At 48.8% G+C, this 22,416-nt stretch overlaps 1 protein-coding gene across 1 annotated transcript in view; it reads right to left on the bottom strand.

Annotated features, from left to right (window-relative positions):
- Positions 1-1,061: 1,061 nt before the first annotated feature.
- The window catches only part of adcy8 (adenylate cyclase 8 (brain)), a 35,621-nt gene continuing 14,266 nt past the window's right edge, over positions 1,062-22,416 (bottom strand). The window contains exons 2-18 of the mRNA XM_029131261.3: positions 21,667-21,816; positions 19,744-19,874; positions 19,279-19,390; positions 18,664-18,791; positions 17,131-17,289; positions 16,205-16,475; positions 12,240-12,437; positions 10,126-10,226; positions 9,770-9,971; positions 9,411-9,500; positions 8,762-8,934; positions 8,381-8,459; positions 6,121-6,279; positions 3,558-3,704; positions 3,082-3,174; positions 2,862-2,976; positions 1,062-2,619 (exon numbers count right to left, since the gene is read on the bottom strand). Coding sequence (XP_028987094.1) covers positions 2,120-2,619; positions 2,862-2,976; positions 3,082-3,174; positions 3,558-3,704; positions 6,121-6,279; positions 8,381-8,459; positions 8,762-8,934; positions 9,411-9,500; positions 9,770-9,971; positions 10,126-10,226; positions 12,240-12,437; positions 16,205-16,475; positions 17,131-17,289; positions 18,664-18,791; positions 19,279-19,390; positions 19,744-19,874; positions 21,667-21,816 — 2,808 coding nt within the window. The 3' untranslated portion in view covers positions 1,062-2,119. The remainder of the gene's footprint in view (positions 2,620-2,861; positions 2,977-3,081; positions 3,175-3,557; positions 3,705-6,120; positions 6,280-8,380; positions 8,460-8,761; positions 8,935-9,410; positions 9,501-9,769; positions 9,972-10,125; positions 10,227-12,239; positions 12,438-16,204; positions 16,476-17,130; positions 17,290-18,663; positions 18,792-19,278; positions 19,391-19,743; positions 19,875-21,666; positions 21,817-22,416) is intronic.

Genomic DNA, 22,416 nt, shown 5'->3' with positions numbered 1-22,416 from the left:
CCTCCACGTCTAACCAAAAATCCATAGGAGGGAGGGACATGAAAGGAGCACGATCGATTTCTCCCGGACCCACAGCGAGTGTGTGCGTCCCCGTCTCTCCCCGGACCCTTAGTTTGAGTCACACAATGTTTTTCCTTTCAGGCACAAAGGTGAGTGGAGAGAATTCAAAGGCGCAGTAGCAGCTTTGTACTAATTAACTCACTGTGTTTCATTCACTTTGTTCCGGGCTCTGCTCCGCTCGTGTGCAGAGATCAGGACGTCCGGGCCTGTTTCCAGCTGAGCAAAGCTGCAGTGCAGCGCAGAGAGCGACACTGTGTCATCCACAGCTCAGGGACTTTCAGACGAAGACGCCACCAAATGTCAGCCAGCAAACGCATCGTTGTTACAGCAGAGTTACATCATGAACACGCAGGGCTGCAGGAGGCGGCCGTGCCCCGGAGCCGTCACACACTAAAACCTGAACGTCGCTGTCTGCACACGAGCAGGCGACATGAACTCAACACAGGACTCAATGGTTTCAGCAGAGTGTGTGAGAGTCTGTGGACCGACATAAACCTTTTCTTATGTGATTAGAGCTACTGTTAAACTGCAGCCAGGCAAACCTGGTGTCATAATTACAGTATATTCATCTTTAAACCATCGTCCTAATGAGTGAACGACCATGAGCGTTCTCAGGAGGTCAGAGGTCACAGAGCAGCAGCAGATGAGATGGAATAGTGTTGATGCCTCGGTTGTGACTGGATCTGAGCGGTCGTCTGCTGCCATCTAGTGAAGCATTAGCACACACTGCATCACAACCAGCTGCTGCAGGGTCAGTGTGTCACTGCAGGAAACACCTGGACATGAACATTAACACTCTTACTAAATGAACAAACGGCTGAACAGAGGAACCAGTCTCCAGATCATCCAGGTGCTTCATTAGGATTCATTAGCCTGGTTCTGGTTCCATTCACCATTTGTCTCCTGTGATCCATCAGAACCTCAGCTCTGGTCTTCAGGAACCATCAGTGCAGACGAGGCAGATTCAACACGGCGGCAAGTAACGCAGCTGCACACACGGCTTATACAAAAATTAGACCCCTTTATTGTGTTTTCATATATAAAAGAAATACAAAAAAGAAACATTGACACCAGGCAGGGTTCTGAGCGGGGCAGGGGTTCATGGGTCGACGGCCGGGCCACAGAAAAGAGGGAAAGACAGGAGGAACGTCAAACAGTCCGAGGGGATTGAACGGATGAGGGTGGATGAAAACAGAGCAGTGGTCCCATCCAGACCCTCCCTCCCCCACCGGTACCACCGGCACCACAGGTAGCACCGGCACCACCGGCACAACCGGCACCACTGGTACCACCGGTACCACCGGCACCACCGGCACCACCGGTACCACCGATACCACAGGTAGCACCGGCACCACCAGAAAACCAGCACCACCAGCGCCTTCTCCTTCAAAGCTACAGATATTCATCACAAGCAGAAGTGGTTCAGGAGGCAGAATTAACCCCAGTGGGAGGAGCCAGAGAAAGAAGTGGACTGAACATTTGATGTTTGTTCGTATTTACATGACATTCATGGCTTTGAGACCTTTGACATAACTTTATTCAGTGTTTAGAAAGTGGCAAATCTTAAAATCCAGCAGGTCCAGAACCAGCACGTCTGCAGCTTGTTCTCAGTGCGCCCTGTAGTTTCTGGTTACATTCATTGTGTGTATCCTTGAGGTTCTGAGCGCTTTTCCTTCCGTACGACATGTTTCCATCGACCCTGAGAACGCCTGCACCGAGGCAGTCGTCTCCTCTTCTTCTATGCGTGAATGTGCGTGTGCTTCCTTAACCCCAGCGGGCTTCGGGTGCTGGTGGGGTCGGGTGGAGCCTACATTACCCAGCAGCCTCACCTGCATCATCATAGCTGCTTGTTGTGCTACAATAACGACTTGGCTTCCATGGAGTCCGCGGGCCCTGCTGCTGCAGACGGAACCACGAGCTGTGGGTGTGGGCTCCCACCTGCTGCACTGGGATCAGGACACTGGACCAGACTGGATTAGTTTTTGAACCCACCCAACCACTGGGATTACTTTGCCTGGAGAGCATCTTTGCTTCTGGTGAATCTGCCTCCGGTCCTTCTTCAGGACAGCTCCGTCTTATCGGCCGCCTCGGCGTGATGCCCGCCCCCCCCCTCGGAGCCGCCGGGCGCTAACAACGTCCTCCTGTTGTAGTGGTGGTGGCCCTTCATGATGCCCGAGTTGTTGTTCTCGTTCAGGATCTGCTTCTGCTTCTGCCGGTTGAGCGACTGCACCAGGCCCAGCACCACGGCGGCCAGCGAGTACTGGCCCGTGATCTTGCGCGGCTGCAGGATGAGCGGGTTGGGCTGCACGCGGCCCAGCAGGAAGTGGGTCCGGATCTTGCCCTCCTGCTCGCTGATGCCCTTCACGTAGATCTCGCCGCGGTACTCGAAGGCGAAGCCGCGCTCCTTCAGGATCAGGAAGGTCTCCTCAGGCACCTGGATCTTGCCGCTGACGCCTGTGCTGTCCATCCTGCTGGCCAGGTTCACCGTCTTGCCCCAGATGTCGTACTGAGGCTTCTTGGCACCGATTACACCCGCCACCACCGAGCCGTGAGCCATACCTGCCAGAGACACACGGGAGTGGGTTCTGTCACTGTGTCAACTCGTACGTCATCAGTCTCTGCAGACGGAGGATGGAGGTCAAAGGTCGAACACACAGGTAGCAACAATGTGAACTGGATACATTTGTCGTGTGGAGGTCTATGAATGATGTGCTTTAGCAAAATCTGACACATGTAATAATGAAATATGCAAAAGCGAAAGCCTGGTTTGGTCTTGACAAGCTTTGAATCTGTGCTCTCACCGATCCTGAGCTCAAAGTTGTTGAAGGAATGCTTGTTTATCTCCTGGATGCTCTCGTTGAGGGCGATGGCGAAGTCTGCCAGCGCACACAGGTGGCCCCATTTGTCCTCACATTGCTGAGAGAGAAGAAGAGTGGAAGCGTCCATTCATCGGTGCAGACATGCTGGTTTTGGACCCCAGGAGGTTCTGAGCTGTTCTCACTAGGACGTGGATGATCTCACCTGTTTTTCAGGGGACAGACCGGACACGGCCATGTAGGTGCTGCCGATCGTCTTTATCTTCTCGATGTCCTGGAAGCGGTCTTCACCCAGCAACTGTGACGCAGCCACAGATTGTGATTATTATGATGCTGAAACGTCTGCTAAGCCTTAAACTCTACTAACTCTGCCTCCACAGACTGGACAGAGACATTCAGTGACGTCTCTGTGCAACAAACTGAATATGAAGAAATAAAATCATCACTGCTTCATCAGTAATACATGCAAATGCCCCTGCTTGTATCGCTTGGCCTGTATGAAGGGCTGTATGTAGTGAAATCCTGCGGGGCCGAGCCCTGCTGTTGTTCCTGCCTTTGCATTAATCAGTTATGAAGTGCTCTGAGGAATAAGTCTTCTGGTTTAATCAAAAGTGGGAGATGGTGACGTCTAAAAGTTGGGCTGAAGTACGAGTGGGCGCACTTCAAAGTCTGGAGTCCCACCTCATCGAAGTCGGCAATAATTTCGTTGAGGAGCCTCAGGCACTCGACACCCTGGTTATTCATCTCAGTCTGGGAGTAGAAGTCAGCGAAGCCTGGGATGGAGGCAAACATCACACCCACCGCGTCGTACGACTGCGAGTACAGCTCCTGCGGCGACAGTGAACAATGCCTTTACATCAGGTTCAGTCAGGACTTATTCCTCGTTCACAGTCGTAAGCAGCTGATCTGCTCTGGCAACTTAAAGCACAGTCCTGCACCTGCACCGCTTATTCACGTGGACGTGTGTGTGTGTGCCTTGCTTCAGAGCGCTGTGACTCTACAGTCGTAGCACCATCATCGCCGCGCGACGGACCGTGCGTCACCGCAGGTGAGGCTGCGGCTGCACGTCACCGCCTCCGCCACCAGGGGGCGCTGTGACGTCATGACCGAGCAGCGCGGCACGTCTGCTGACAGGAAACTGCGGTAATTGATCACGTTGTCATGGAAATGTTTAATAATAGAAAGGCAAACAAAACGTGCAGTTCAAGACTGTGAGTTAATAATTCAGCAGGAGCCGCCTCCTGTCTCTGCCTCCATGACTTCAGTGACTTCCTGGATGACATGACGCCATTAATGGGCTCAGTCCAAAACCAGAGTGAAAGTTGGCAAAAGTCAAACTGACTTGGTTTCTTCAGGAGGATCAGGACATTTGGACTGAAGCCCATGTTTTATATTAGTGTACATTACAAAATCAGGCTATTATGAGAGGATATCAATGGGCTGCAGCCCCCCCCCCTCCTTCCTTCAGGTTTTAGTGTAGTTTTAAAATTCCAAAATTCGGAAAGAATGTCCATGAAACTAAGAGTATGAGAGATTGTGTGATTAGTTTGAAGCAGAACGTGGCTCAGGTCTAACCCGCTTCGAGAAGCTCCTCACACACATCACAACACTTTAATTGCATCTCTTATCTCTTACTTGTGTTTATATCTGTTTTGTTGCTATTTTGCAGTGATTCTTATTTGATATTTTATAAATTGGCTTCAGAAGATGCTTCCACCATAGAGCTCTATTAGTTCCAGACGTAATCCTCCAGCATGAGCCCAGTCTTAGCTTTAATGTCACAGTGAATCTGTCCCTGTCATCTTGACACAGTAGCGATACGATTATAAAAACCTACAAACAGCTGAGATCATATATAGAAACTCAGACAGAACTAAACCCTGTAAAGGATTCCACACTTGAGATGTGAGGAGAAAGGTTCTGGTGATGAGCAACTGGTCTCCATGGGTCCACCTGTGTCCTATACTGGGCCCAGTCTCTAAGGATGGAGCAGAGAGGGCTGCACCTACAGTACAGTCGACCCTGATGAGAACAGCTCCTACAAAAATAAGGCTAAAACCTGATATACGCTGATAGAACTGGCAGCTCTAGGTCACCAACACCACCTCAGGGTTGTTGTAGGAGCCTATTATTAACCCAGGACTCAAGTATCTAAATCACACAGCAATAAACAGGCTGATTAATAATGTAACGAGTGATTAGGACCCAACCCATCCTAATGGATGCATTTTTAATCATGTCTCTCTTAATTAGGAACAGGCACTGGAGCAGAATGAGACCAGCTCCCGTCTCCTGACATTACTAATGCATCAGCTGCTGCCTTTTGTCGGGAGGCAGTGGAAGATCGGAGGAGACGATACCGAAGAAGCCCGACAAGGACAATACAGAGATTTGACTCCAGCATGTGATGACTGGCCTCAGTTCAAGCGCTCGTTGGCCAGTTGGTGAACGAGGAGAAAGCACGGAATACTAATTAGTGACAGGTAGTATGAATATAAAGTTCAATAATGTTATTATGTCCAATATTTAGCTCAGTGGTGATGACGCACCAGCCTCAAACTGAGGAGTCTGAGCAAAGTAAGAAGTAGTCGCCTTGAGTTTACTTCTGCATTGGATTAGTGTTGTTGTGTGTGTGGGTGTTGTAGACTATAAATGAGAACGCCCTCTCTCTCTCTCTCTCCTTTAGAGATAAGGTAAACAAAGAGGAAAACTTTGTAAAGTTTGACTCTGCAGAGTCTGAGCAGCTGAGTCACTGCTGCGGCGGAGACGCAAATCAATGTGTTCTGCTGCCGCTGACTGACAACATGTTATTAAACTCAAATCAAACACGCGCAAGACAAAAAAAGCTGCCGGCTCCGCAAAGATTTCCGGCTGAATGAACCGCCCCAGCGATTCTCTCTCTCTCTGCGCCGGTACAGTTGTTTGAAAAGCATTTACGCAGCCGTTTCTTGGCTTCCACGGCGCAGGGAGCAGATTGGAACCAACGCAGGGACTAATTCTGACAAGCAGGTGAGGAGTCAGAGGAGGTGATGCTGCCTGAAAGCGCTGCGCCGCACTTGATGAATGGTTTCCCAGAAAAGGCACAGGACTGAATGTGTTTCATCGTAGCACAACATTTGAAGGAAGAACGAGAACTCAGTTCAAAGAGAAAGCAGCCAATGCGTTGGCAAATATTGATTAAAGTCCTTCCTGCAGCTTTTGCTGGTTGTGACCTCGTTTTCACATGAAAGGTCTGAAGCGTCACCTCGTTGTCCCGGTCCTTTTCCAGGAAGTGTCGCGCCACGTGACTGGGCAGGATGTTCCTCAACATGTTCTCGTTGTGCTCTCGCAGCTCCTTCATTTCGTTGATCTCCTCTTTGGCCTGGACGCGCCACAGGAAGTCCAGCCGGGCCGTGTACTCCAGCTGAGGACAAAGCAAACACAGCTGTGACCGGCTGAAAGCAGGAGACGACGGGCAGCGCAAACATCAGATCAGGGCTGGTTCAGAGCCTGAGTTAGAAGCTCTGCTGAACGCTGCAGTAGTGAAAAATCACATTAAAGAGTGAAAAACAGCAAACAATATTCCCACAGGCAACATTAATGACTTTTCTGAATGCACAATTAATAAAAGTCATTTAAATACATTAGCACCAAACAAAAGTACAAGACAAATCCCTGAGAATGAAAATTAATTTCAGGGGCGGCAGATAAGGCTGCGAGCATTAAATCTCTCTGCCTCCCACAACGGCCCAGGAAACCTCTGTGATTAACTGTGGTGCCAATTAGTCCCTTGTGAGTTTGAACCAAAACTTCAATCTCATTTTGACTTTTTCTCATCACAAGGAAGACGGCGGCTGCTGAAGTAATTGGGTCTCAGCCTTTAACCTCCAGTTGCTGCTTTATCTGGGCTCAGCTGAGTTTATCCCAGAGTTTCCACAACTTTCTGATCACAACATGAAGCAAGAGGCAGAAAAAGTTGTGTTGTGTTTTCTGAAAAACCTCCATTCAAGTGCAGCTGTGGGTTCTGGATCCTCGAGCCTCACTGCCCGTAGATGATAAATATACATGAATAAACACTTTTTGTGAACTTTATCTTCCACATAAGATAAATAGGTGTGTAAATGTTTCTGAGCTCCGGGCTCAGACACCTCATGCGTTCTAATGTCCTGAATGGAGGCGAGGTCTGATGAAAGAAGCCAAGGAAGCGACTCTATCGCTCTCCTCGGCACCAGGATCTCTTCCCTCGGTCTTTGTGTGAACATTTCCTTTCACGGCTTCGACAGTAAGACATTTCTGTGATGTGAGATTTGTGATTAATGTTTGCCCTGATGGGAGGATCAGAACACACAGCTCAAGACGGAAGCGCTGACAGACATGTTAATGAGTTTATGATGCAGCGTGTGCAGTGATGCATCACTCGACTCCTCGCAAACAGAGACTTCGATTTCTAAGATGAATGTGTGGAACCAGGAGCGCGCGGCGACGCATCGCTACAGTAAATCCGCCAGCGCGCAGTAAGTGATGGACGCGTCAGCAGCTGCTGCAGACGAGGAGCGGCTGTGATGTGATGGTGCCGCTCACTGACGTGTCCGTGCAGCGTCACCTGTGCAGAGTCAGAATCAGCGGCGGCGGGCGTCGCACCGGCAGCCCCTCGGAGCCGCCTGCTGCGAGGCCTCATTGTCTGCAGTGAACCTGAGCGGGGAAATCGATACGGCCCCGGACGACTTCAAATGCAGCTGCTCTCCACTTTTGTGGGACTACAAAGAGGCCTTCAATTATGGCGTCTAGCCGCCGTCTCCAACCGCCGCCCAACTCCCATGATCAAAGGTTGCCATGGAGAGCGAGCGCATGAAAGCAGGGCCCTCACAGCGCTTCCTTCAGGCTCATGACTCTGATTGCATCTTTAGAGAATTGCTCGTGTAATGTCACAGATATGGACGATCAGGGGTTTTTTTCTGCTTCGCTCTTTATCTGAAGTATTACGGATATTACGCAGTCATGAAGTCTGACGCGCTCTGATATTTTCCTCTTATTGAATTAAACCTGCTGCATTTTAAAGGTGGACTGACTGTGTTTTTTTAGGATTGTGACCCATTTACTGTTGATGTCCGTTTAAAACACGGTATATTCACAACAGAAATCATCTCAAAACACTGTATAAGATTCTGTACAGAAAACTGAACCAAGCTCTTGGGACACGACCAGACACAGACCCTGAGGTCGGAGGTGGGTCGGGTGCAAAATGCACCATTCAACCATTTCACCAAGTTTTGACTGATTTCTTTATGGCTGTTGCGCAGATGAACCGACCTCCCAGTGTCTCTGCTGCGCTGGGCCACTGTTATTAGGTAGAAACAGGGCGTGGTTGCTGATCAAGTTCCTCAAAACTAAAATCCAGTTTATTACTTTTTGAAAGCAAAGCTTCTCTTCTTCCTCTCTTTGAAAAGGTTCTGTTTTATTCTGAAGGCAACTACTGTTTTTATGGTCCAATCACACATAATGATTAAGCTGTGGTCTGACTTTACCTGCTGGCCGTGATAAAACACAGCGAGGAGGAACATGGCCATCAGGAGCAAAGATGTCTCTTTGGTTCCCAGGAAGTTTCTGTAGAAACAAAGAGAAAAAGCCTTTTCATGATGCTTAAATAAACAAGGACAAATGATGATGAGTTGTGACGGGGGCTCCGTCCCTTCAAGGAGCACAGAGCCCCTCTCAAATACTCCTCAAGCCTTCGTCAGTCACCGTAAATGTCACCTGCTTCTAACGTGCAGGAGGCGCGTGCTGTTTGCTCTAAGGCCGAGTGCTGCCTGAGCAGGTGGTGGAGCCACAGATGTTGGCTCCCCTCCAGCAGCGCTCGCGTCCGACCTCCACACGTACAGTAGCAGTACAGATCCCACCAGACTCACTGCGTGTTGTGGTGCACGGTGTCGTAGCGGACGAACAGCGAGGTGTAGAAGGCCTCCGTGAGCAGCGAGTAGATGGCGATCATCACCAGCAGCACGGCCAGCTTCAGCACCGAGTTCAGCCGCAGGAACACGGCGCACGTCACCATCGCCAGCACGCCGGTGAACACGAAGTACTGGCGACCAGAGGAAACGTCCGTCACTCAGAGACTCATTCATGTCCCAACGTGATTCACTTCTTTAAAAGTTATTCTAAAGTCATAAATGGAGCAAAGGGTGTTTATGGCCTGGTGCTGTAATAATCCAGTCAGGCTCCAAAACAACAACAACAACAACAACAGGCAATAAGTCTCCATATACAGGATCTAAAGGAGCTGCTTTGCCTTTTTGACCCTGGTGAGTAAATATGTTTGGACTCTCATATTACACCCATCAATCAGTTTCCTATTGCACCAACAAAATTACTGGCTCCTTGCTCCCCAACATGGTGACGGTTCAGCATCAGTCACCGTTGTCTAAGGCGAGACCTCCCTCTGGGTGTGAGCAGATGTGGAAGGTGTTTGATTTATCATTGTCTCACTGTGGTGGACGTGAAAAACAGGGGAGCAGATGGAGCTGAGTGCAGAACTCAGACCCCTCATTTAGCAGGTACCTCTGGGTAGAAGCAGATGTCTGGGATGGAGCCCGACTCGTTGAACGTCTGGTTCCTGAAAGTGCTGGACTTGTCGAAGTCGCACCACAGCTGTGAGGAGGAGAAAGAGGGATTAGTGTTGTTTTATAGAATTAAACTCAAATCCTTCCATACAGCTTTTCATCAGGTCTCAAATCCGCCAATATGCTCACAGCGTTCGTTCATTTGTCAGGGAACACTGAAGTTTTACTCACTGCTGCGCACGTCGGACCTCTATATCTAATCTATAACATCTTTCTATAAACTGATGTTCCATCCACGGTGCACGTTATGAGGAGCCTCTACACAGGAAGTCATGGGGAGCATCAGACCAGACTCACTATGTTGATCATGGCGGCCAGGAAGTTGATGAGGATGGAGACGAAGATGATGACGTTTCGAGCAGCGTAGGTCTCGTTGATCCAGCAGCAGGCTTTTCGCAGGACGAGGGGCAAACACTTATAATCCTCCGCTGTCGTAATTAGGATCAGGCAGCAATGAAGGACGATGAGGACCGAGAACTGGATCACCATCGTTACCAATCTGCAGACACACATCCAGCGACAGGAGGATAACAAACGAGCAGGAAGTCAAAACCAGGTATTTTATTACCTCTGTGACCTTTAAAGATTCTATTTTCTTGCATTTTCTCCCAAAGGATTCTTTCATATTAAAGGAACTGTGTAATGTCTCCTACCTGGCGGAGGGAAGCAGGCTCTGGATGGTCGTGATGAAGATGAGCACGATGAAGGCGCACACCAAGTTGGACTTGAAGACCTCGTCCCTCATCTGAGAGTACTGCCCCGCAAAGAGGAGACAAAAGAGAGAGAGGCGGAGGAAGAGGAGGTGAGGGTAAGATGGAAAAGGTACAGAAGTTACGGACAAAGACAGAGAAACACACACACACACACACACACACACACACACACACACACACACACACACACAAACCAGTGCACTGCCACAAATGCATGCATGTTCAACTACAAGCATCAGAGAGAGACAGGAGCTGTGGGGCCCTGGGGAAGGCACTGCTGTTAGCTGTTAGCTGTTAGCCGTTAGCTGTTAGCCGTTAGCTGTTAGCCGTTAGCTACAGTATGAGCAGAAGAACTCAAAATAAGCTAAACTGGGAACAGGTTTGGAAAATAGTACATAATTAATGTTAGCTTAAAGAGCAAAGGGTTTTAGCTACCATATAGTTTTATCTCTATCAACCAAACATTAATATATCTAACCATGAGTGGCGGTAGAAAAGTAAAAAAGTATCAAATTCCCAAATGAGCCAATTTCTCAAAAGTGTAAAAATTCAATCAATGCCTTTTGCTCTGCAGTGACGTGAATGTGGTGGTTAACAGGTCCAGACCTGATGCCCAGCAGCCTGACTCATCTCAGCCCCAGTCCTGACCCCCGTGACCCCCGTGACCCCACTGCCCCATCCTGGCTCTGTCTCTTTCTCAAAGGGTGCTGGGAAATTAGCAAGAGGATGTTCCACGTTCGAGCTTTGGCAAAAAATGAGGGAGGCCAACAGCAAATCACTGCACATTTACTGAAGAGGTTAAAAACAGGTTTGTTGGTAGAGCTCTGAAGATGGGGAACACAAATGTGGAGGAAACCAGTGCCAATATGAAGGTCAACTCAAAGGTCAGGGAACAAAAAATGGGAAGCTGGATGAAAGGCCACAGGACTGCATCGCATTCACCAAATATATTTTCAGGAAACTATGACCTCCACGTCTCATGATGAGGACTCTCGCTGCTTGTGTTATGTGACTGCTCTGCATTTTAGCTCTAACACTGCTGAACCTCATCAACACTAACTGGAGCATAGTTCTGTTGTACTGCTCCCTCAAGTGGAAATATTCTTGACATTCACACTATTTTGTTCCACTTTTTAATCCACTGAGACTCTGCCAGCATTTACAGTGAAGCATTAAGGTGTAGAGACAGACTGCATTTTATTTGTCATAACCTTATCCACCCTAAGCTCCCGCTTAGAGCATGTAACTGTGCCTATAATGTGAAATGAAAAAGTCGTATGATGAGATACAGAATCTGAGGAAACAAATGTACCAACAGCTTTTTTTAAGTGAATGCGATGAGCTCCTGTTAAAAAATAAAAAGTTGAACGTGTCAACTTTTTCCACAAAACTGGTTGACAGGTCCGTGACGTCGTGGTCATGAGTAAACTGAAGGGATTCTACCATGTTGGCAAACAAACCAGTATTGAAAACATGTGAGCGTTGGTTGTGTACTACTGTGTGGCCATTCAGTTTATGATGTGTTAATGTGAATTATATTCGTTCCCTGCCTGTTTGTGAAGGGGTGGCGGGAGGAGCAATTTAAAATATAAAGAAATCATATCATTTTAATTTTAATGTAAATATATTTATAGTAAATATTTAATGTATAAATAAATAGAAATATATATAAATCTCTAATCAACCTTCTTAAGCCTTTATATACATTTAAAAAAAAACTAATAACAAAGAAATATATTAGTTGGCTAAATTATTGTCTGGTGGCACGTTTCAGACACTGAAAGCGCAGAGGAGGAACCTGAGGAGCTTTATGTATAATGCATAAAATTCATCTCTCGGTGACGGCAAAAAAGCTTTTTCCAAAACAATGACTTGTGTGAGTCAAGTAAAATCAAAAATCGATTGTCTGTGCATAAGAAGTATGTCAAGGCCTTTAGCTTACTCATGATGGGAAAAAAGGTCGGCTGGTATTTTGCCTTTGAAAATCTTCATCTGGGAAAAGATATGAGGAAGGAGAGAGAATGGAAAACACATCTGTCTAAAACCCCAGCTACCTTCTCTTCCAGGCTGGAGTCTTTAAACATCAGTGAGAAAGGCTTGATATGCTCTCTTCTCAACTTATCGCCACTCCGTAAGTCGATGGCGCTCTCTATTCGCTTGTTAATTTCCTCAGGACCAGAGTGGACATGCAAAGCTTGTGCGAGATGGTTTGGAAGCAGATTTATCGAATTTCTCGTTAGGGCAGCCAGAGTCTAGGGGGAAAGCACATGCACATAGAATGAACCTGCTTGTCCCCCTTTAGTTTCATTCAAGTTACAAATGAAAAAGAAGAACAGAGACACTGTTACATTCATTACATACACCAAAGAAAAGGAAAACTGAAAGCAAGAAGAAGGGAAGAGCAAAATGCATCAGACCGAGAGCTCGGAGCAAGTCATGCATCTCTCATTCACTCGCAGCACATTCAATTTGCACTGATGTTAGTGGCGGCGAAGCTTGTAATTATGCAAACGTTGTAACAAAGCTGTAATTTCTGTCCACGGCTGTGATGGTACAGGGCAGAGTGAACAACACACAACAGATGAAAGAGAAAATGCATGAAACAAAATGAAAACACAGCTGAGAAAAAAACAGGCAAACATTTGTTCAAATAAAAGTATCGGAATCCTAATTGACTTCCAATTGTGAAGTGCATTCACCCGTCCATCATCAAGTGTGTGTTCTGAGGCCCAGCTGTGCAGCCTGGACCAGGGCTCCTTCATACACGGTGAAACCTGCGTCGCCTCCCTGCGTCCTCCCGCTGGTGCAGCGATGCCAGGGAGATTTTCACATGCTCCATGTCTCACACGTGCAACAGATCAACGCTGGAGCCAGAAAGTAAGATCAGTGCAGCGTGCCGTGCTTGCAGCCGGTGCTCTTTAAAGGATTGAAGCAGCCGCTTACGTAAACCACACACTCGCTTCAGGCTGAACGCGGCCTCTGAACCAGCACTAATCAGCCAGACTGCAGCCATTAATAGATATATGTGTGTGATGCCCCTCACTGCAGGAGGCTGTGGGTATGTTAATCCATACCCCACCCACACGTCATCGCGCTCCCTTTGTCAGAAGTGGCCAAAGGGAAGCGCTTCTTCTCTGGCACCGAGCGGAGACGAGCTGAGGTGGAAGCGCCGCGACAGTAACGTCCTGATGGCGGCCAGCAGGCGCACAGCCAAGCATGAAGCAGGCGGCGGCACTGAGCTCAGAGCCTGTTCAGGCTGGAGGCCTGGAGACCTCCATCTGAACCTTCAATATCACACCTAGAGTGTGTTCACGTCTGAGACTCATTCTGTCTCAGTTAATAAAATGAAACCAGCAGATGAAGCTGGGTTCAGTCTAACGTCCGTCCTGATAAACGGAGCTTCTGTCAGCTGTCATTTCATCACTCAACCCTCCGCCTTCTCAGCTTCGCTTCAACGACGCCTCGGTCCACAGCCTCGCTGCCTTCGTCGGACCCGCAACGGTTCCGACCCGTTTGCTTCTGCTTCACCAGGATGTGATCGTGCTGTTCTGTGAGTGTCACAGTTGTTATCACCAGCAGGCTCAGGAGGTGTCTGCTCCACATGCTAGCAGTCATTATCATGTGGAATCATGATGCTAAAGGCACACACGTATTGTTAAGCTCAGGCACTATGGCTCAATCCCCATATGTCTACCTCATAATAACTAAGAGTAGGCAGTGACCCACTGGGACAGAACCGGAGGAGGGAGAGGGACCCGTAAATCCCCACTCAGCCGTGCTGTATTCTGATTTAAAGGGACGGTCATTACCCAGAGAATAGACGACTCCGCATGGCCAGAGGTCCAGCGTGTGCAGCTTCATAACCCTCTGGGTACAGAGTCTTCCAAGGAATAATGGAGGGTGAAGGGTCGTGGCTGTGACTCAGCAGACTCATGCTACTCACTCACTAAACCTCAAGCTGCTCAGTGTGTGAGGGTGCGATGGCAGATCCGGATGAAGAGGCAAACTGTAAAGTGCCTGGTAGGAAAATGTGAAGTTCAACGTCCATGACAAAAACCGTCACAGGTTCAGAGTCATTCTGTTCATGCAGACCAAAAGTGGCTGATGCAATCGTAATCTTTAATGAGTCAATCTGTCCCTGTTCTTTAGTTGAACTGACCGACCCGTGTATCATCAGCGTCTGACCCAGTATGACACATGAAGAATATAAGAAACAGTGCGTCCTGCATAATTCTACAATCTGCCTCCTGTGCTTCCATCACAAGAGAAGAAAACTGGGACCAAACGAGGGAAGGACGGGAACCTGGAGGACAAGGACCCACCGGAGAAGTCCACGTCTAAGCAGAGCAACGGGACAACATGAAAGTCATTTCGAGACTCCTCTCGGAAGCCTTTGATGTGCAAAGAGCGTGTCTGCAACGACTTCCCTGACAGGCCTCCACTGCGCCAGCAACAAAGAAATGGCATTTTAAAAAGCAACATTCCCCAGAATCCAAACTCAAAGCTGCATCACACGCTACACGAGCTGCTGACAAGCCAAAGACGAGCGAGTCCAGAGTTCCCTGTTTGCTCTTGTCTGCACAAAAACACAAAAACATACTCTGCACATGTTTGACAAATTCAAGTTGACACAGGCTGCACTAATGATGGCATACTAGTATATATATATATATATATATATATATATATATATATATATATATATATATATATATATATATATATATATATACTGTATGGTCAATATTAGCTTTTTGTAGGTAACCAAAAATAAATATGCCTCCATGTCTCACATGCATCTTCTCCCTCCTCCAGCTCCAGCTGCTGCTCATATATAATTAAATATCTCCAGCGTCTCCTGTCCAGAGCTTCGCAATGAGCTGCCAACATATCTAAAATGAAATATGGAGCTAATTGTTCTCTGCCTCATCTTCCTGACGGGACCTGGTGACGCTGAACAGCCTGGAAGAGAAGCAGCATCTTGATGCGCGTCACCGGTTGCTTCTGGCCACAGAAGCGTGTTCTTGGCGCCGGGTCCCCACCAGCAGCACAGGATGCAACAGCCCGTCCCCCGAGACCCATCTGGGAATGCAAATGTGCCCTGAATACGCAACTTTACATCACTTGACTTATTATGTGAGAAAGGCCTGCGAGCTCGCGAGGGCAAATGCAGACGAGGAGGTGAATGGCTTGTGGCTGTTTTGGCACAGGACCAACGTTTTCCTGGAGCGTGGCCCAAATAGGCTCAATCTGCTTAATGGACAACTGCACATATTGGACTTTGTCAGCAAAATCACACACATCATGGTGTGATTTATGAAAATAACCCAGTGCTTCTTGTTACACTGTATTTGAACCCCTCACCTGCAGGAAACGTAGGCAGGGATTAAGCAGCGTTCAGGGCAGGGTCGAGCGGTCAGAAGCTCCGCTTGGACTCGACTCGGACACAGAACCGAACATCCAGTCACATTAAACCAACCCAGTTAAACTATTTTGGCTCTGTTGTTATGGGCTGATTGCCACATTCATTTTGTCAGGCCTCCAAAATGTTCGTAAAGCCAACTCTAAAATGGGCTATAATTAAATATTAAATAAATAAAGTAGAAAATGTCGCTAATATCCTGCTGACATTTTTTGGAAGAACGACTCATTCAACCATCGAAGACGAAGCCGTTGAGCGTCAACACGATGCCTCGGAGGCTGATTTGTTGCCATGGGCGGACGGGAATGCAGACAAATGAAGAAAGGGATGAGGAGGATGTTTAAATAGGCCACACAATCAGAAGCTTGTCATCCTCACAAGCAGGCGCGCTGACATGCGGCGACGCGTTGCCACGGCAACGCAGTCGCTCGCCGCAGAAAGCCCTCCAGTCAATCTCAAGAAAACAGAAAACATAACAAGCGAGGCGTTCTGCAGGAAGCATCCGTCATCAGCAGGCGCTGCATCTGAGGCCCAGAGTCTGCGGAGACCTGGGTCCGTGTGGAGACGGGTAAAGAAGGGGCTCAGCAGCGGACTTACGTTCTGCTTCCCCACGATGTTGTCGAAGGGGAGCTCGGGGCTCCAGGACGCCTCGTTGAAGGTGGCGCTGCTGGCGCGCCGGTCGGCGGAGCTGCCCGAGTCCTTCATGATGTCCTCGGGCAGCGTGAGCAGACTCTCCTCCGGCTGCTTGATCAGGTATGTCTCGATGTTGTGGCGGCGCAGGAAGTCGTTGCGGTCCTTCCCGTGGCCCTCCTCCACCTCGTAGTCGCCGTTCAGACAGTCCAAAGCGGCCTTGGAGATGTGGATCCGCCTGCAACAGGGTGAGTCACGGTCAGGTGGCGAGTTTCACCAGCTGCTGCCTGAATCAGACTAAAGAAACCAGACGGCTGCGCAGGAGGGAGAATCCACCGCCACAAACGGCTCCTGCCTTCACAAACAAACAGGCAGCAAACAGTCTGAGAGAATCCATTTTAAACATCTACTGACAGATTTAAAATGTGGGTGGACCCGTCCTCACTACACACACTGTTGAGACAAGCATTTAGGCAACTGATAGACGAACAAACATGCAGGGAATCCACTGCTGAGGCAACTTCAGCTCAGATGTGGTGGATGAGTAAAGCAGCTTCATGCATGTTACACAACTGGCTGCACTAAAGGTCAAAGGTCAGCGAGAGCGCGTGGTTCAACAACAGATGCTGGTAGGATACTTAGCATCAGCAGTTAGAGCACTAATCCACCCCACTGTGCCTCTCAAGGCCACACAGAACACAGACGAAGGCCTGTCCCCACGCGCTAAACGCAGACTCAGCACAAACGGATTCCCACATTAAATCCCTTCTTAAATTAATCTTGAGGAGAAGAACCATGAATGGAGCAAGAGTGATTTTCATTGTTTGACCATATTTGCCACACAGGCTTAGAGTGAATGCAGCTCTGATCTGCTGTTTTATTGAGGATCTCACCCTGGGATCCCTCCAGACTCCAGCTTATTGGCGATGTCCACGTCCCAGGACCAGACGTCGAACTGCCACTTCCTCAGACCCAACACGCCGCAGAGCACGGAGCCGGAGTGGATGCCGATGCGCATGTCGATGTCGTGTTTCGTCCGGGATCTCACATATCTGGAGGAGACGCAAGAGGCCTCGCTCAGTAAAAGGTAGGTCAGTACAACCAGTGAAACCAGTGAAATCAGTGAAACCGGCTTCATACTCATCAAACAGCGTGGGTGCATTGAATTAACTGAGAGGATGAGTACATTTGAATGAGCAGCACAGATAACGTCCGTGAATGAACAGCATCACCTTTTGGGCTCGCCGTGTGTCAGCCAGCACCAAAAATGGAAGACGACTGTTTCCAGCAGACGTTCACGCTGGTTATTACATTTGTTTCTCATTTCATACTTTATTATTCCCAGGGCCAATAAAAGCGGGAGGAACCGAGGGCGATAAAAGTCTGTGAAGAGCAGACAGGGCAGTCACGGCCGCGCCAGCCTCCGGGTCTCATTTCATGCTTCATAACAGCAGAGATGAATGGGAGGTGAACGGCATTCTGGGAGTTTGTGGCAGGTGCTTAAAGCCAGCGGACTGGAGACGACACTCGGGGCTGGAAATTAACTCTGCACTTGCTCATCATAATGATGTGATGCTGTATTGATTGAGCAGAGAAGTTCTTCACGTCCTTCTGGAGGTCAGAGGTCGGCGAAACCGCGGCGTCCGCGGGGCCTCGCGTGTGACGGCGGTCAATTAGCTGGACGTTCGCTTTTCAGCGCTCTTATCTCTTATTAGCAGTTATTGATTGTCCTCCCTGGAACACATCATGTTTATATCGAGCTTTCACTGAGTTTTATGTGCTATAATTACAAACCTGCAGGAAATATATAGATGGAGAGGCGTTTATTGGCCACGTAGCCACTCTAACTCTCTGTTCTGAGCAGAAATACAGATCTTAACCACCAGCAGGAAGACATGACGACGTGCTGGAGGAGAAGCTTCAGTGCTTTTATTCGTAATGATCCAGGCTGAGGCGGCGTTAGAAGGGTCGTTGGAGCCTCACCGCCTCTGGATCAGCTTGTTTTACCAACGCTCGATTCATTTGAAGCTGATGTCAATAAGACTTGATGTTAATGATGATCCATCTCTGGCTTCGTGGCACCTCAATAAGCACCGGACTGATGGAACCTGTGCTCGTTGGGCTTTTGAGCTCGGGCGGAATTAATTTGCGTCTCGTAAAAAAAGGCATGATGGAAATAAAATAAAATGAGGGACGTCAATTAAAAGCTCAAATAAAAAGTGCCTCCAGTGAAGAGGCAGAAACAAAGCTCTGTGATGAACTCACGGTGTTCCCGTTTAACACGTTTCATTCTGAGACTGTAACATCGCTTCGGCCTCGAACTCTGGCTCCGCAGCCGCGTCACAGCGAGAAACGAGCTCTTGTGTGACGCCTGCTGCCATAAAACCCCTTTATCGCAGCAACACAAAGGCAGACGCTCGCGGTACCTGATGGTTTTGATCATGCTGAGGCCCATCTCCACGCAGCAGTGGGCGTGGTCCGGCCTGGGCTCGGGCAGCCCGGACACGCAGTAGTAACAGTCTCCCAGGATCTTTATCCGCAGACAGTGATGCTCCTGCAACACACGCGTGAGGCAAGTCAGCAGCTAAATGGGCCTCAGCAGCGCCATCAAAACACTCAGCTCAGCAGATTCATTCAGGAACCACGATGTGAGAGGGAAACATAAAGTGGCAAATTCAAATTTCAATCAAGCCTGACTGGTCAAGTGTGACAGTGTGAAGAGCTCTTCAGCCTGATATCAGGCCAACACGCCGTCTAACACGCTCCAGATTTAAATATTCATTCATCGGCTGCTATTTCATTTAGTTCTCGTGTGATTTATCGCGACTGAGGCGCTGCTGCACAAAAGAACGACAGATCACAGAGGAGACGTCTCATTCTTCTGTCAAATGTATAGAAAGATGAGGATGCTGAAGCATCTACAGTAAATGAGAGAAGTGAAGAACTTTATTAATAAATGTGCTGTGTTTAAGGAACCACTCCTTGACGCTAAAGCACTAAACACAGATTCATGCACACGGGGTCAAAGGTCAAACACTCACATGTGCGAGGCGGTCGAAGCGTGCAAAGAGTTCATTCAACATCCGCACCAGCTCCTGCGCCGACAGCGTCGTGGAGAGGTTCGTGAAGCCTTTAACATCTGCGAAAAGAATGCTGAATAAAATATGGACACGTCACTTTCATGTCCAGGTCAGTTCTTCCATCCAAACACTCTCATTGTGTACGAGCTGGAGCAATAAACACATTGTGCTGTGACGCCGTGATGGAGACAAAGAGCTGGTGTCCACGGTGACCTGAGCTCTACTTTACACTCAGCAATAATTACAGTAAGGATCTAATGTCTCCCTGTTCTGGAGCGATTCCTAGAAGCAGGCTCAGAGGCCGGAGCTCCGTTTCCCTGCAGTTACTGGACACCACGGAGCCAATGAGCGTCATAACAGCAGCAGGTGAAGGACTGACTACATGTTAAAATGCACCACAATCATGCACACAAACTGCAGCCTCACCTGACATTCTCGTAGCGGTGGATGTAGATTCTGTGAAACTGATGCTGGAGGTGTTCGTCCTCTACATTTGTCATGTCATTGATCATTTCTAAAACTACAAAACGGGGCAGGACTGATAAGACCAGTCGCTCCTGTGGGGGAGGAAGAGGAAGCGTCAGAGGCCTCAAAGACAATATGCTGCAAATGAGCTCGTCTTTATGTGTCAGAAAACAAAGTTAACAGGCTTCATTAGTGCAGAGCAAGACGTTTAACGCTCAGAAACATAAACGTATGTAAAGACTTCTGGTTCTGAAATGGAAAACGGATTAAATAAGCACCACGACGGGAACAAAGTCCTGAAAACCAGAAGGCTGTTTGTGAGCAGTGACTCTGAGCGACTCTGGCTCCCTGAGCCTCTCCAGCACCGGCCACGCGTCCAGGCCCGGCCCGGCTGCACTGACTCAGCGCCACTTGGCAGAAGCACAAACACATGGGAGCGATGAGTGGGAGCGATGCAGCGCCGTCCAAGCGACTGCTGCTTCACAACCTGAACACATTAACACCAGACACTCCTGGAGACGCGGCACCAGTCAACAGTCTGTGAGCGAGCAGAACCGGGCCGCTCCAAACCGAAGTCATGGAAGTTTCACACTAAAAAGGCTGCGTAATGTGTCATTAGTAGAGTCTGAGTCGCCCACTGGTGCCACTAATAAAGAACATCTTTCATTCAGGATCCAGGAAAAGTCTCGTAACCTAATGATCCTAAAGGAGATGGAGCTGAACCCAATAAACAGCAAACCGCGGATCAGGGAGTAAAACATGACACGCGCCTGTGAACGTGGCGTCTGCTCCGATCACTGCAGTTTTCCAATAAAACCACAACCTGCTGTGAACTGCGCTCGTCTGAGAGCTGGTGGAGAGGCTCTTCAGACCTGAAGCACGGGGCGAGCGAGAGCGCGGCGAGGCGAGAGAGTGACACAGACGAGTGAACAGGACGAGCTCTGCCACTCAGCTCCATTCACTGCTACATAGTTAACAACACCTCTGTTCCGTCCACGAGCGTTTCGGTCTTAAACTGAAATCCTCCTAATTTCCACCATAATTAAATGTTTGCTTCAAGCATTTACAGCCTTAATAAATGCAATGATTTACAGCCGTCTGTTTGTTCTGCTCAGAACGTGAGCATCGGCTGATGCCGTGGGAGGTGCGGGTCCTCCCCCTCATGAAGGTCTGGGAGTGTCAGCGGAGCACGGACGCCTCAGCGGCCGCGCGGCGCCGGCGCTCGGGGCTTCGGAGGAGGAACGCGTGATTTGAACCGAGTCTGACAGGAAGTCAGACTCGTACAAACAGAGGAACTGACACATATTTGATCTGAAGAGCTTGTTGCGAAGGTTCACAGGATTAGGTTTATGATAGATTATGTCAGTCAAAGCCGTGAATGTGTGTTTATTGTAAACAGAACAAATGACTCCTGTTAGAGGGGAAATAAAAGGTCTGTGTCCACAGTCGTCTGCATAAATACGCGTTTTTAGAGCTGCTGTCAGGAATCTAAATATTAACACACTGAAATAAAAGAATACATTGTGTTGCTGGCTCCTTTTCATGTCCAAATCACAGTCCCGTTTAAAGGAATACAGAGAACGGACGGAGCCTCTGTGTCCTCACAAGATGAACAACGTCAGGCCCTGATTGGTTCCCGTTGGTCATTTACCAGCATCATTCCAGGAAACGGGCCGTAAAAGCTTTCTGCGGCTCCGACCGCAGCATCCTCTCAAACCTCGTGTGTGTGTGTGTGTGTGTGTGTGTGTGTGTGTGTGTGTGTGTGTGTGTGTGTGTGTGTGTGTGTGTGTGTGTGTGTGTGTGCACGGCCGTGGAGGTTCTGTCCTGACCCGGTGTCAGTGACCACAGCAGGGCCACCGGCACCGACCAGCACCGGACCCTCACCTGTCTCTGGTTCTCGGTCTCCAGCCGCAGCCGGGCCTCGATGCAGCGCCGCGTCTCCAGGAAGGCCTGGCGCTGAGCCCGGTCCGACAGGTAGCTGATGAAGATGCCCGCCGTGTTCATGCACATGAACAGCACAGCCTGAGCCGCCACCTGAAGAGACAGAGCACACGCGTCACGCTGAGGCTGGTTCTGGTTCAGCCCAGAATCACAGGTAACACGAAGGGAGAGAAACATTCATTAAGTGAATTAGAGCTGTTTGCAGAGGCTGATACTGTGATTGTGCTGCTGCCACTAAATTCCTCAGGCACTCGACTGACTTCACTAAAAGCTTTTGAGCATTTTCAAATTTACAGATCTCATTTATACTTTCAAACCACTCAGCTTCGTGTGAAAGGGAGAGAATTAGAAGCACATCTGTCTTTGCTGTGTAGGTTTGTGACATCACACCCAGACTGAGCTGTTTAATTTCATTCTCCTTTTCAGTGTTAAGACTGGGAGAAACACATGCACACGTTTCCAAACTGCCAACACGCTGAGTTTAACTACAGATGCAGCTGATGATGCATCTGAGGTCTCCACTGAAAATCAGTCCCAACGTGAGCGAAGCTTTAGGGTTCGGTTTTTAAAGCCGAGCGGAGACTGTCTCTACTTTCACACCTGAGCATTTGCTGCCAGCATCAGGTGACCTTCACCGGGGTTTAATACAGTTCGCTGTCACTTTAATCACTGATTGAAATAAGCTATGGCTGT

This window comes from Betta splendens, chromosome 17 (assembly GCF_900634795.4).
Source record: "Betta splendens chromosome 17, fBetSpl5.4, whole genome shotgun sequence".
NCBI lineage: Eukaryota > Metazoa > Chordata > Actinopteri > Anabantiformes > Osphronemidae > Betta > Betta splendens.
The sequence above is the reverse complement of the archived record's forward strand: the minus strand, read 5'-3'. Positions and strand labels throughout refer to the sequence as shown.